At 43.1% G+C, this 15,685-nt stretch overlaps 1 protein-coding gene across 3 annotated transcripts in view; it reads right to left on the bottom strand.

Annotated features, from left to right (window-relative positions):
• Nucleotides 1-7,060: 7,060 nt before the first annotated feature.
• The window catches only part of SAMD8 (sterile alpha motif domain containing 8), a 207,374-nt gene continuing 198,749 nt past the window's right edge, over nucleotides 7,061-15,685 (bottom strand). For all 3 annotated transcript variants that reach the window (XM_069240866.1, XM_069240867.1, XM_069240868.1), the window contains exon 6: nucleotides 7,061-15,650. In XM_069240866.1, the coding sequence (XP_069096967.1) occupies nucleotides 15,346-15,650 (305 nt within the window). In that variant the 3' untranslated portion in view covers nucleotides 7,061-15,345. The remainder of the gene's footprint in view (nucleotides 15,651-15,685) is intronic.

The following is a 15,685-nucleotide window of genomic DNA, read 5'->3' as shown; positions in this document are numbered from 1 at the left end:
TGGTTTTGACGGCAACAGCTTTGACGCCGATGGTGCTTTCACCCTTGAGGGTGGATCTGGCTTCAAGAGTTCGGCACAGACAGGCGTCCTCAAACGCTACACTGAGCAAGAGTTGCAGGCCCTGGAGTGTCTTTTCTTGGCTCTGAGGACTTGTTTTGGTGTTGAAAGGCACTTAAAGCCTGTTCCCTGGAGAGGTGGTGCCCAGCTCAGATGTTCGGCCACTTCCAGGCTTTGAAAAGGGCTTGCATATTGGCAGTACACATGCGAGGCATGGAATTCAGTAGAGGGCCACAGCCAATGGAGGTGGACAGAGCATCATCGGGTGCCTCTTTTTACAAACGTTCCTCCTTCTCTAGCTCTGAGATATCCATGATCTTGGGGGTGGGCTGGCGTACTCAGAGAGGTCGGCCCCAATTCTTCTTTGGCATGAGAGGGCTAGCCTCACTGAAGAGGTCTGGTGTTTCAGGGGAGAATTCGACACTCTACTGTGGGTCCACTATCCGTCTCATCACTGACACAGTTTACTTGCAGCGGAATACTGAACAGAAGCCCCATCGGTTCCTTCAGTGAGAAGCAAACATTGCAGACTGTGTGGAGATCAGCCTGGGGATATTTAGAATGAACTGTGGACATCTTCTAAATGGCATCCGTTCCATCACCCCAAGAGCATCTTCATTCTCTGAAGGTAGACTGGAGCACACAACAGCCCAGAAAGCCTCGATGGCTGAGGGGCCAGTCACTTGATGATGATTGACTTGAAGAGTGGAGCAGGCACGTGAGATGGAGGAAGTGCATTGAATGGTCTTCTTGGAATGAGATGGAAGGCAACGGACATGATAGGAAATGACAAATTAATCACGATTGGGAGCAATACTATTTAATGTCTGAACCAGATGCCATAGAAAACACAACCCAACAATGGAGACGTGCCCATGTGCTTTCGTGACCAGAGGAATCACAGAGACCTCATGACCTGAAAGACTTATTCGAAGAAAAACAACTTGCAAACATCAGAGTCCAGTACTAAACGGCCAAAGTATGCAGAACAAGTGTATCTATAGCCACACATTCTATGCGCCTATTTTTCCTTATGGCGATCACCCAGCCTAGCCTGTGAGTGATCTGGGATTCATAATTTTTGAGGCAACAGATCCTGTGTGTGACTGCCCAAAGGCTGGACAATATGCTTGGTGTGTGATACACACTGTCAGACATTCTCCAACTATGCCTAGTGCCTTACACGTGAAGAAAAAACATTTTACAGACTACATGATTTATTACCATTTAACATCAAGATATTGTATAGACCTATCAAACAAAGAGATTTGACGAGCTGGGATGCTGGAAGAAGTGATCAATTAAACTGAAAATGCTCTGGAGTTCATAGCTACCCATTTAGTGGCACACAGGAATGCAATTTTACAGAACACAATGGCTCTTAGCTCTGTTTTTGTGGCTAAGGGTGGTGTCTGCATTGTCATTCAAGCTGTACTTCTATTCATGTAACCTCTAAGGGGATTTACAAGCAGATTAGATTCAAAGTGCATTTCAAGGCTAGGATGATAGTATTAAGAGCTGTCATAATTCTGATGATTTGCATTCTCACCCAAGTTTGTGTCAGCGCTACAAAAGGTTTACAGTAAGTAAGGCAGCTTCACTTAACCTTAAATGGCTTATAATGATTATGATAATATACTTGAAGCCCATTCTTAAAATAGTGAAGACAGAGGACTGGAAATGTTTGATATGATGAATATTCAGTATGGCAATACAATTAACAGTCCACGATAGAGACATGGCAACATTTTAAACTAATGCTGGAGTATAGTAATCTGTAATGAAATGATTTCTTGCCTGTAGAAGTAGTTTTGCAGCTTGAAGCGTTTTCTGGATTCACACACTGTGCATTATTGCTGTGCCATCTAGTGGTCGAGTCCATTTGGTGCTCGGTCAGTACAGTGTGCGACGTCAGACAGTGCCCTGGAAGTTCCTGTGCGTCACTTCCATCTTCATATTCATTTTCTCTTTTTCCCTGCTTTTGTTCCTCCTTTTCTCTTCTCTCCCACCTATTTACTTCTTATCCTATTTTTGGAGAGGTGGGTATCCAGAATACTCTTCAAGCTGCAAAACCATTTCTACAGGTAAGAAACCATTTTGTTTTGCAGCATTAATCCTTTTCTGGATTCACAAGCTGTGCATTAAATTATACAGTGGTATCCCCTCCTCTGGGCTGGCTGTGGTGAAATGTGGATGAGTCAGTGAATTGGTGACAGAGTACCTTCCATCATAATTGTGCTTCCTTGTTCATTTGAATGTCCACGCAGTAATGTTTTGCAAAGGTGTGTGACGATGCCCATGTCGCTGTGGCGAGATCATAGGTACGTTCTCCAGATACGCCAGTGTGGCACCTTTCTTTCTGGTTGGGTGCACTCTGGGTCTAGTAGATAGCTATTCCCCTGCTTTTGCATAGCAGATTTGGATGGTGGCAACAAATCATCTTGTGATAGAGGCTTTGGATACTGGTGATCCATTATTAGCTTTGTCAAATTACTTGAAAAGCTGGTTTCCCTTGCAAAATGCTTTTGTCTCCTGTACGTAGAATAATAAGGCCATTCGGACGTCCACAGTGTGGAAAAGTCTTTCTGTTTGTGTTTTTGGCTCTTGGAAGAAAGCCGGTAGCAGCATGCTTTGATTAACGTGGAACAGTGTTACTACCTTTGGTAAGAACGGAGGGTCAATTCTGCTCATCCTTGTGTTTAGTTAAGTAAGGTTCCTGTAGTGTTAGTGCTTGCAGTTTGCTGACTCTGTGTAGAGATGTGATTGCTATTAGGAAGACTGTCTTAAGGGAGAGTATATTTAGATCTGATTTGTGCAGGAGCTTGAAAGGGTCTGCCATCAATTGCATTAACACCTTGTACCGGTTCCATAACGATGTTGGTGCTGATCTTGGTGGTGCCAGTCTCTTTGATCCTTCTAGGAATCTCTTTACTACTGTGGATGTAAAGAGGCTAGATCCTGATGTGCCCCTAGTGTATTCCACTATTGGTGCCTGATGTATCCTTATTCAAGCATAGGTGAGGCCACTGTCAAGCAGGTGTGTTCTGGTGTGCCCTTGAATTCATCTTATTTTTGTCTGTGCACCAATGGATGTACCTCTTCCATTTAAGCGTGTAACTGGTTCTCAGTGATAGACTTCACCTTGTATTGTCATTAGATCCTTCACTGGTTCCTGTTAGATCAACTGATCCCTAGACATCTACAGTAGAGCTGGATACCAGGCCTTCCATTTCCCATTGTGGGGCTATGAGGATGATTTTGCTCCTTGAGTCTCTGGCTTTCTCCAGCACCTTGTGGATTAGGGGAGATGGAGGAAAGGCGTATGCAAATCTCCCTGACCAATTTCCCTGACCAATTTATCTACAGGGCATTTCCCTTTGACCGTGGGGGGGTGGAAACCTGGAGGCAAACTGCTGGCATTTAGCATTTGTTGCTGTGGCAAACAAGTCTATGCTTGGTGTGCCCCAGGTGTTGAAAATCCATTGGATGACCTCCTGCTTTAGTTCCCACTAATGTGAGCTGTTCTCTTTTTTGCTTATTTTGTCTGCCTCTGTGTTGAGTTCTCCTGGTAGAGAGTTATTTGGGCAGTATTGCATACTGCCAGATGTCGTGAGCTAGCTTTGACAGGGTGAAGGATTTTTTTTGACCCTTGTTTGTTCAGGTAGAACATGCTGGTTGTATTGTACGTCTGTATCAGAACTGTTCTGCCTGTCAAGTGTGCTTAGAAGGCTTTTAAGGCTAGGAAGACTGTTTTCAGATGTAGGTAGTTGTTGTGCTTCACTGAGTCCGCGTTGTTCCATAGGCCCCGTACCTTCTGAGGGCTGGTATGAGGTCCTCAGACCTTGTGTGATGTGTCCGTAGTTAAGGTCAGTGTTGGAGCTGGTGTCTTGAAAGCTCTCCCCATGCCCATGTTCGTTGTGTTCCACCATTGTATTGCCATTTGTACCTTTGTTGTGACAACCACTAGATCCTCCCAGCTCCCTGTGGTGTATGACCATTTTCGGCAGATCCATTCCTGGATGGACCGCATGTGTAATCCTGCATGAGGGATCAGTGGTATGCATGATGCCATCATACACATGAGTTTCATGACAGTCCTCACTGTCAGAGACTCACCCCTCTGGTACAGGCAAGTTTGTTTCTCTATGGCTTCTATGCTCTTCTGGACTAGGTATTATCTTACTCTCCTGGATTCCAGTGTGGCTCTAGGAACACCTTTACCTGTTCTGGTTGAGGTGGTGACTTCTTCTGGTTTATTGTAAACCCAGGAGCTTTAACGTATGTAAGACTTTACATTTCTCTTGCATTTGCTACTTGATTGTGCCTTTATTAACCAGTCGTCCAAGTATGGGTAAACATGAATCCCTTGCCTTCTTAAGCATGCTGCTACTACACAGAGAACCTTGGTAAAGAGTCTTGGTGCAGATTATATACCAAAGGGCAGCACTGTGAATTGGTAGTGTTCCTTCTCTAACATGAACCGTAGTTATTTCTTGTGGCCTTGGTTCACATTGTTATGTAGGTATGGATCCTTTAGGTCTAGGGTAGCCATTTAATCTCCCTCTTGTTGTAGTGGGATTACTTCTTATAAGCTTGTCATCTTGAAGCATTGTGTTCATTTGCCTTTGTATATGAACCTGAGGTCTAGGAATAGCCTTAAGGTTAGATCTTGTTTTGGTACTACGAAATATAATGATTAGTTCCCTGTACCCCTCTCGGTTGCTGGGTTTGTTGTTGACCGGTATTGAAAGGTGTTCTGCCTATGAGTCTTCTACTGGGGGTGCCCCTTTTATGTGTGCTCCTGAACTGCAGTACACCTATTGCTCTTACCGTTTCATTGTCTTTTTTTTATTTGTTGCAGGGTGTAATCCACTGACTGTCCAAATAGGGCAACAGCTGTGAAGGGCATGTTTATTATTGATGCTGTACCTTAGGCTTGAATTCTGAGATCCAGAGCCAGGTGTATCTCTTTAAGGTGGTGCCTGTGCACATCAGCCTGCTGGCTGTATCCGCCGCTTCTAGTGCTGTCTTTAGGCATGCATTTGCAATTCCCTTCTCAACCTAAGTGATCGCCTTGGCTCTCTTTTTGTAATCCTCAGTGAGGTGTTGCATAAGGTCTTCGAGTTCCTGCCATTTCTGGTGTCCGTACTGGTTCATGATGGCACTGGAGTTGGCTGTCCTCCATTGTGTAGCCTCCCCTTTTCCATTTTTATTCCCACCAGGTCCAGCCTCTTACTCTCTTTCTCGGGTGGTGGACATGTGGAGGTGGTCGCATTGTTTCTTTTCATCACAGTGGTCACAATAATTGAGTCTGCAGGACGATGCCCTTGATGTATTTAGAGTGCTGTGTGGAGTGCTTGTTTTTTTTCTCCACTCTGGGCTTGACAGCCCTCGAGCTACCTGGTTCCCTAAAGCCTGTGACTTTTTCACAAAAGTATAGCAAAACAAAGTGAAATGGAAATAATCCAGATACTTTGAACCAGCAAGCAGAAAACCCCTACTAGAGACTACAACTTGGTTTTAAAAAAGGATTCTCACCCACATTATTGTAGCATGCTTCTTCATGGATACCTTCATCCAAAATGACAGTATATCTCGATGGGCTCAGCCTTAAATGGAGTTCTTAAGATTACAAGTTCGAGAGATTTTGTGAAGAAATTGTTTTTAAAACAATCTAATAGGCAACCACAATAATATCTTTATTGGTGGGGCTCTCTGCTAAAAATTAAAAAACGGGGTAACTTGAAAAGATAATTATTGCTCCAGTGTCATATGTCTGTAGGTCTACATAATATGGCTGATTTTAGTTTCCCACTGGGGTCACACATCCTTCGTCGGACTGAACTGTCTTTGACAATAAGTAACGGAAGAAACTTTCACAAGTAAACTTGTATTGCTAATATTTCATGTTTAACTACAGGCATGTAATTGCCTCAGAGCTTTTTTCATAAGCAGTGCCAGTGGAATAATGTGATTCTACAGCTGCGGTATTTTCTGCATGATTGTAGGTTTCACATATAATCCATCATTTTCTGCATAAACTGTAGATTTTAACTAAAAACATGTTTCCAGCTTGTACAAATCAAACGTTATTAAAAATAGTGCCACGTGTTGTTGTACAGTAGCAGGTCCGTTCCTCCTTGGTGGTGTGGTGCTCAGTGCTATATTAAGGTTTTAAACTGATACTAATAAGGTGAAACCTTTGCCCAAATAGTGACAATGCAGCCAAAGAATGTGCAGTATTATGCTGCATAAGTTACCTTGGACACATAATTTAGTCAACACTGCTGCATAATAAGTATACTCATCTGCGGTATAAACATTCTTGCAAATACCGCAAGTAAAACAAACAATATACTTTAAGTACCATCTCCTAAGTAAAAATGCATGGCAAGTAGTTGCTTTACCTTTAAAGTACAGAATGCCGTTTTATCTCTGAAGCATTGTGTCATGTGCCGCTTGGCGGGTCACACATCAGCTGCCAGGGTTTACTATCTAGAGCTGCCTACCTAAAATACTGAAAATTTCAGGAGGCTTGAGATGACCGAGGAGCAAAAAACATACTGCATCTGGACATACAGATGCTGCAAACTGCGCAACCTCTAAAGCAGTCATTCTCGGGTGCCTCAGCGAATACATGGAATGTGCTTGCAACACAACCAATAATACTCCTAGTGACTGAAATGTCGTTTACCGTTTGGAAGATGGCGCATTTTTCAAAACAGCTACCCGCTACAAACCGAGCTATTGAGAATGCTGGCCAGCCCCACCGGCAATTGTTTGAAAAAAACACACCCGAATGTGAGAAGTGCATGACGTGGAGAAATGAACGACAAACGTTTCGAGAACAAAGATTTATAAGTAAGCAACCTTAAGATCTGCAGGCATCTACTGTTTCAGTGGTTGGGGGCTGCTTGAATAAAAAACTACGCATTAGTTAGAATGTTTTAATTTTAGTGCTTCTCAACACATTTTGATACAACATTGATAAAAAAACAATATATTATGTAAATCTGAGTTTAATGTCAATGAAAAAAAAAACATTTTCAGAAATGTAATTCCAGGTTTATTAAGTTTGGAAAACCTTCACACCTTCAAGTAACACTGTAACCGTTCAATAAGGAGAAAAGAGGAAAAACTTCAATAACATGGATTTTGCTTTGTTCGAGCAGTTTTTTCTTCTCACAATGTTCACTGTAAAAGTACCAGTTTGATACTTTACCACCCTATAATAAATAAATTAGCAAACCTGTGAAAATAAAGCAAAGACAAGAGAATGGAGACTTGAATCAAAGTCCTTAGGCCCAATCCAGAGGGCGCTAACCTATGTTTGAGTCTGTCGTAGGCTGCTGGGTATAGAACGACTTTCTTTGAACAATCGTGTCCTGCTATACCCTACTTCATAGTGGTTTAAGACTCTGGTCAAATTGACTACTCTCTCAACTCTTAGTTTCAATATCTCACAATCGTGGAAAAGGTGCATGTGTACAGCTCAGAGGTGAAGGTTGGGCCGTTCAAAAAAGGATCCATTCCCATTGTCTTGGAGTAAAAAGGGATGCACAAAATTTATCCTGAAACTAAAGTTCTCATGTGAAAGAACGCATCTAAGATTCTCACGCCAAACTCCTCACAATCAAAACTACGTCACCCATGAAACACACTTGATGTTATACCTCAATTCTATGGACTTAAAGGGGGAGCCTTGCTTAGAACGAACTAAATGTATTTCTGAGCGTATGAAAGACTTGATGCCACATTCTAAACATATTCCCACCACCAAATGCCATGGGTGAATAACCTTGCCTCGAGAGTCAGGCTCTTGGGAAGCTGTAAACTTATTTTTTTTTTTTTTAAATGTCAAATGTCGTACAAATAGAATGTTACATCAGCATCAAGAACAGCACTGGAATTGAAGCTGAATTATTGGGGATTAACATTACAGTCGTCTTGATTTCACTGCCAACTATGAACACAAGGGGTGTGGATGTTGATGACATTAATCCAAGGACACAAGAAGCATGGTATCCTAGCCAAATTGTCAAACTCCCGAAACTGTTTGACACAAATCAACCAACAGTAGAGCCAGAGGCAGGAGTGTGCAATTACCAGCTCCAAAGGAATTGTCTATGGTGTAGGATTAAGATTTTACACCGCCCCTCTGCAAAGTTTAATGGTCTTGCACGTGTCGAAATAATTTCGAAGTTGGTTGCAAACACATGCATCCATTTTCTTTTAAGGATGACATTCAAATTAAGACTACCCCAGGTTTTCTGCCCATGCAATTTCCTCCAGTTAACACGTGAAGGATTTGCACAAGGAAATCAATATACCATTTTGTATAACTTGACAGAAAGCCAGTTCTCACCTTTCCTATTGAGCAAACTCCGAATCGGACACAAAAAATGCCTAGAGAAATAGCATCACTCGGTGGCAATGATATTTCCCATGAAGGTATTTACGGATTTTAACTCTCACCTCGCAGTGCAACTGCATTTTTCTTCCAAAGCGTCTGCGTTTAGGGTAGGTTTTGTATAGTACACAAATCTTGAAATGTTATACGTTGGTCAAGAACCAATGAGAACAAATCAGTCTTCAACAACGCATGGCCCAATGACTCTTTCGGTCTTCTCTAGCTCTGAAAGAGAGCCTTCACAGCCCAACTGTGAGGAAAGAACTGCTCATTTGACTAGGAGCAATGTCTGTGCCTGCAGATTGCTTTTGTTTTGTGTTTCTCTTAAATGTCATGGTTCTTCTTTTTTTGTAGCTCTTGGTCCCTTCCCATTCCCCGAACTTCTAGACCTTATATGCTTACCCACTTCACCCATAGTGTCAAGGTCTGATCAGTGCAGAAACTAGATCCACCTTTTTGACTCCTTGATTAAGCATGACTAAAAAAGCATGTCACAAAAAGGTGGTTGACAGTAGTTTTGGCTGTCTGGCTAACAATCAATAGTTCCATGGATTCTGCTTAAGATGAAGGGAACTCAATAGAAATTAAATCTTCCCCCATTACCCACTAGTGCTGTAAATAGAATATTCCTCCCAAAGATATGTCACCTTTAGACTTATGCTGACCTCGTATCCATAACATTTCCTGACAGTCCATAGAATTTATTTTAAAGCATTTGGAGTCCAATGTCCAGAAAGCATCTATGTTCCATGGGCATTGTGTGATCCAATAAGATGTTCTCGTGTCAAACAATGCACTATAAAGTGCTTTACACATTTGTTTGTTCAGCACATAATTATGGCCTAGTATATGTAGACGCAGTGAGGCAGGTATGCGGACAAATTTAGTTTAAAAAACTACCGAACTTTAGGTGATTCTACAGCTGATTTAAAAAAACAAAATCGGACTCTCGATGCCAGGGCAGCTTTACTCACTACTCCAAAAGCAGGAAATGTTTGCCATAAAATCCACAACCCCTGGCTCCAAACGGCTTGCTGTTATTCAATATAAACTCGGGCCCTGTAAAAACACCGATACGAGTTAGTTAGGAAAAAGGAAAATGAAAAACACATGACCCCCTCACCCACCCCCCACCAAAGGCCAAACAGTTCTAAACCACCTTACAAAGCAGTGTGGCTTGTTGTGGAGACTCGCCACAGCTTTTTCTTGCCCAACCTGAATGCCAAGACTTTTTGGTTCCATTTTGTCCCACTGAGGTCCTTGCCTATGAGCTCTTCTGACGCACTTATCAGGGTCTGGCAAAGCATGTGATCACCAATCAAGTTACAGGTCACTTAGCAAGCAACACTTGGCTAACTCGCATCATAAGAAGGCCCACTAAGTCGGATCTGGCTTAAACTGAGAAGTTGACGTGAACACTTTCAAAGCTGATTTTAACACTGAGGAAAAATAGGGTTATGCACAGTGGTCAAAAAATTGTGGTTCTGCCCACTGACTAAGCTATGTTGCAACTTAGATGTTTCTTGTATTACTAAAGTAATGAGAGGAACTCTTTGTAAAACATAACTGGTAGAAAAAGAAGCCCATGAACTGCTGGTTGTTTGCTTCACGTTTTATCAATAAAAATAAGACATTTTGGCAATAAAGAACGGAATTCAAAGTAAAATACATATAAAAAAAATCAATACTGATTCTGTTTGATGTAAACACGTCCCTGTAGTGCAGAGCAGTGAAAACGTTACCAACAACGTTACTTTACAGGTAAAATTACATATCCTCAAAGCTTCTCATCAGCAGCTTCCCAAGTTCCAAAAAAACAACAACAACAAAAAAATTATCTCACTAGAAATAGACTCCTTACCTTCATGGTGCTAAGCTCACATGTCAAGGCTGTAAGTAAGCAATGACCAGCAATGCGAACTGGAGACCTTGGGAGGCCTTCACAAAGTCTCACCACTGACTGCAAAGCTTCAGATCACATCATGCACACATCGCAGTAGTAAGTGGGAGTCAAGCACTGTGGACTATAATAATTTTCCTTTGGCTCACAAGGTTTACAGAAATGGTGCTGCAGCTGTAGGCCAGTGTAACCTTTCCTGCTCCTGGACATTCCCAAACCTTGCCTAGTCTTACAGTACTCACAGAGATGTGTTACATGGGTGCAAACGTAGGCAAGTATCACCAACTTTGGATCTTGCAGAATATCTCTACAGTATATATTCTTTTACGAATGTTAAGCAGGTCAGAATTGCTTTTTTGGGCCCCCACCAGAGCACCCCCATGTGCTCAGAGCATGCACACACCAATGCACACCGCAATGCATTCACAGACACACATACAAACCCAAAAGCACACAGCCTGGGCCTGCTGAAACACTGGGCTTTTAAACACAGGAATCATGTTCACTAATCACTATCAGAGCTTTACCTTATGCCCACAGAGTCCTTTCATAAGCATCCTCATCTCACGGCAACAGAGCCTTCCAGGGACGTCCTGAGCACACTGGTGATGCTCACTGCATGAAAGAAGTCATTGTTTTAGCTTTCCAGTCACTCTCTATTAAGAGTGCACCATCCGCTTTCTTTTGAGAGGTAAGGTCACAGTTTGCAACACGCAATCATTTCATCAAACGGTGAAAACCTACAGAGATGCTGCTGTACATGCGAGATGCCGCTCTCCACAATACTGACAGGCCTCATCTGGCCATATAGGTGCAAGGGTCACGTGTAGTGGTTTTACGGGGCTGCTGAAATGCTGGAAATTAATTTTGAGGATTCCTTTAGTGAAACAAATCCACACAGCTTTTGGACTCTCTCACATTTGCACATTGTGGATTTGTTTCACTAAAGGACTCCTCACATTTCCAGCATTTGAACAGGACGGTACAACCAAATGACGCATGATCTTTGCACCTATATGGCCATATAATGCCTATCTTTAAGAAGGCTGCTACTAGCACTGATCAAGGCTTAGGTCCAAAACACCACATCCCTATTCTCCCACAGATATGAAAGTAATAGTTAGAAAAGGGCTCTGCCAAAAAATAGGCAAAGGTACGGAGTTCAGGCTAGCAAACGATGGCTTTCTATACGGGGCAACACACTCCATACTGGGAAACAAAGACTTGCATACTACGCAGCACTGCCCTCAACAAAGCACAGCGTCCACCTTTCTCGGGCAGCGTTCTCGCACGACACAGGGCAACTCCCTCCACCGCTCTCAGCTCACACCTATGCCAAACTGGGGAGTGTCCAGCCTTTGCGCTAGGCAGGCCCATCACTTCACACTGCATGCCATTTCTCCTAAAGCGAGCACAACTCTTCAAACACGTTAGGAATTACCATAACTGGGCAGCACAATTTCACTAAATTGTTGGAGCCTTCTTTACAATTTATAGGAGGGCATCCATTCCAGGACTGGGAACCACAGGGTAGACCACCCATGCAAGAAATCCCTGGAAAAATTCTTATTTCCTGTTTTGGAGCACGCCTTTTACAAATAGAGGCAAACTCCCATTTCAGGAACTGCAAAATGAAATGCCTTTTTTTCTTTTGTACATATTAGAGCCATCCTGGGTTAAACCAAGCGAAATACTGTGTTTAATTTGACATTGAAACCGTAAATATACTCCGAAAAAAAATTACACTACTATTAGTAGATTTTCTTCTAGGGGGCAGTCTGGTGGTGCTTTTAGTCAGTAAAGCTGTTTTCCGCAGGCAATGTTGAGAATTGTCGGTGAAGGTTCTGGGATGGAAGGCAAACGGCAAAAAAGTTATGTGTTCTCAGGTCCTAAACGGGGAAAGAACTGTTCTCTCTAAAACCACCACTCTTTCATGGTGTCTTTTGGCTAAGAATCATGGAGGCCACTACTTTGCTTTGTGAAAGGATAGGCACAACGGTGTCTGTTGACTTGCAGAGCCCTTTTACAAAGCCTTTCACTTGTCACACTCATTTACCAAAGATAGGTAAAACCAGTCAGCACCTCCTCTGGGGTGTTTGGGCCAGAGAAGTCGAATTACTTCACTGGAATGCAGAAAAGAGGAACAATTTTCATCGGTACTCGTTCACAATCTGAACATAAACTAAAAAAAACAATGTAATGTAAAAAAAAAAAATCGCAGGATGTGGTCGACACTAGGGACAGAAAACACGCCCGATGGCAAAAAAAACACTAGCAGACGCCTCCGATAGTTCTTCAAAACCTAGGTTGTTGTAATTAGGTACTTTTCATTACAAAATTAGCTAACACTAAATTGCTAGCTATGCTAACCGCAATGTAGGTCTTTGAGATCCAAACCTTTTGGTTTCCAAGGGGTCCACATTTCTTTCTTATTCCTTTTTAGGGAGAAGCCTAGCAGTGAAAGCAGAGGTTCTCTCCCAGCGACTGAGGGAGCACTGACGTGGGCAATGGACTCTGCTCCACTTCAAGGTGGAAGAACAGGCGAGAAAGGCATCCAAGCAGGCGGCACTGTCTGCCATGCCCACGGTGCAGGAGTAGCAGGAGCAGCATCTAGTGGACAGTCAGAATAGAGAACTAGGGCCTGTCCTGTCCAAGCCTGCAATCTGTCAACTGCCCACATAGTGCCACTGTACTATCTGTCATGAAGCGAACATTATGGCGATCAAAGAATTAGAATTTATCAATTCACTGGAGTCTGCTAACTCTGCAAAATAACCTGAAGTGCAATTGTAAAGAGAAAAAGTCTAGAAGACCAAGCAACACCTGATTAATGACTGGCCTAGTAGATCCAATTCCAAAAGCCTCCACCATACAGACGAGGACAACCAGATACTGTCATTCAGCCTTCATATCAAGAAATCGCCTGCAGTGAGCAAGTCTCAAGAGAGAATTGTTGCTCTGTCTATCATATCATTAGGTGTATAGTTCAGGTGGCTGTATAGCCTGTTGGGACGGGTCAATCGTCCACCAGTTTCAGATTCTCTGTGCTCACTGCCATTGTGAGGCAGGCCACAGACAGCTAGACAGACAGACACACACACCCAACACGCCCCACCCACACCCATAACAGACTCCTATCTGCTTTTCAGACTCCTATTGTGGTCCCCTATGGAAAAACACAACGCACACAAGCATGGCAACTTCAAAGTCTCCTTTTCAAAAGGGCACTTAACGTTCTCACATTAGGGCTTCAGCTGTTCTGCCATGCGAGGACAACCAAATTAAGACCTCTGTAACAAACAAGAACCAACAACTCTATGAGGTTCAATAAAAGCCAGCCTCACATTAAAGAATGCTTTCTGAAGCCATGTGTCTTCAATTTGTGGAATAGAGGAGTGGCAGCCAGAAACGTGTGGTAAAATGTTATCTACGCACACAGCAAAACCCCTTATTTCCATAGGATATTACAGCATGATCACTCATGGTAAAGACTAGCCTACTTTTATTCAACATTCCAGTGCCTGGGTGGCAGACTGCAGCACCAGAGGCCGACGAGAGAGAAGACCCGAGTAGTCTAACTCGAGGCTGGGCCTAGCTGAAGTCTTTCAGAAGTTCAAACAGCCACTCACAAAAGCCAAAACCAAGGGATGAAGAGATGCTATAATTCACACAGATAATGTTCAGTGAATTGGGAGATCGTGCCCTGAAGTTGAACAAGACACAGACAAACAACAAGAGAAAGCAACAAGGATAGGCCAACAGGGGGAAAATAAATAGCAAGGAAAAGAGAAAGAAAGAAAAACAAAAAGGCATGTCAATTAAGCGGTGCACTCACAATCAGGATAACACAGTCTTCCAGTCTCACTGCCAGAGCATGCTTAACACACACCAGGACGTAGGAGTATCGGGAGTAATAGCCTAAACACAAAGTAGCTATCTTTCAGTCAGAGTTTGATGAGCGGTGAACTTTTAACTACCAATTTGTTGCTCCTAAAATGCACAGCAAACATTTGCAGCGACCCCCATGCCATCTGCCAGTGGTTTTGTTACATCTCCTGTGTTTAGATCATGAGGCTCGATTAGTGAGCAGGTGCTTGATTTCCAGGACGCTTGAAGTCATACCAGGAGGACAGGCCTCCCTTCATCCAGCTCTCCTGGACTCAACAGGCAGCTCTCTTTGCAAAGCTTGCTAAGCCCTGGTGGGAGTTGGAGGGGTGCATGGTAGAGGATATGAGTAATGATGGACTTAGAATGATCCCCCTTCTCTGTCATGATAGCAAGCAACAGAATGTATCAGTAAGCCTCCTGCACTGATCCCTCTCACTACCTAAGCAGTACTGACCACCAGAGTGAATACTAGTCCTAATTCAGCTCTTAAAAACTGGGCCCAGTCGTATATCAATACTACAAATACTCGTCCAAAAGTAACACTTTCTATCCTAACCTCAGCTCCCCAAACCATACACCAAACCCCAAAGCTGTAAATCCTTGTGACATATACCAACCAAATGGCATTTACTTCCACCTTGCAGCCAGGCTTCTTATACTATTAACACAGGACGTTGCTACATAACAAGTGAATGGCAGCCCGTACTCTCAGGCAGCATAGAAAACCACCTATTCCCCCAGTATTGGTGTTATGAGTAACAAGATCAGAAAAACAACAATGGTCCATTTTACTGTTTGAACCCTTGTCCAGGAGGATGGACTGTGTTGACAAAGTCTGTCTTCAAAGCCTTTTCTTGCCCTGCACTGCAGTACGTAAACACTAAGCGTTAACCACACATACTTCCCTTATATCCTTCTGTTTAAGTACTGCTTTTGTGGAGAGCTAGTTGGGCATAAGTATTGGAGAGTTCTCAACATTGCCCACTCTCTACCACACAGTAATTTAGCGGCTCATAAGTCGCCCCCTCATTTCCGCAGGTACAATGTAGTGAAACCTTTTATTTGTTGTTCTGGATTGAGTGGGGCTGAATTAGCCAATAAGACTCCTCATGATGGCAGGCTTGGAAAAGGGCCAGCAGTACTCATTGTGCACCGGGCCATTTACGTTGCACTCAAAGAAGGAGAACATGGGGAACCAGATGCGTGCCCGGCGGCTATGCTGGTAGGCCCTAGTGTTGGCCAGGGTGTGATAGTACAAGAAGAGTCTCGTGGTGATGTAGAAGGCAATGAAAACGTCGATGGAATAGTGTTCATGAGCAGCAAGGATGAAGAAGATCCCAAAAAGATTCAGGACCCAGGATAGGGTGTGCAAGAAGTTCCAGCTTCTTGGGGTATCTGGTGAAAGAAAAGATATTTAGCACCAAAAAAAC

Source organism: Pleurodeles waltl, chromosome 6 (genome assembly GCF_031143425.1).
Source record: "Pleurodeles waltl isolate 20211129_DDA chromosome 6, aPleWal1.hap1.20221129, whole genome shotgun sequence".
Lineage (NCBI taxonomy): Eukaryota > Metazoa > Chordata > Amphibia > Caudata > Salamandridae > Pleurodeles > Pleurodeles waltl.
Note: the sequence above shows the minus strand (reverse complement) of the source record. Positions and strands in the feature narration are given on the sequence as shown.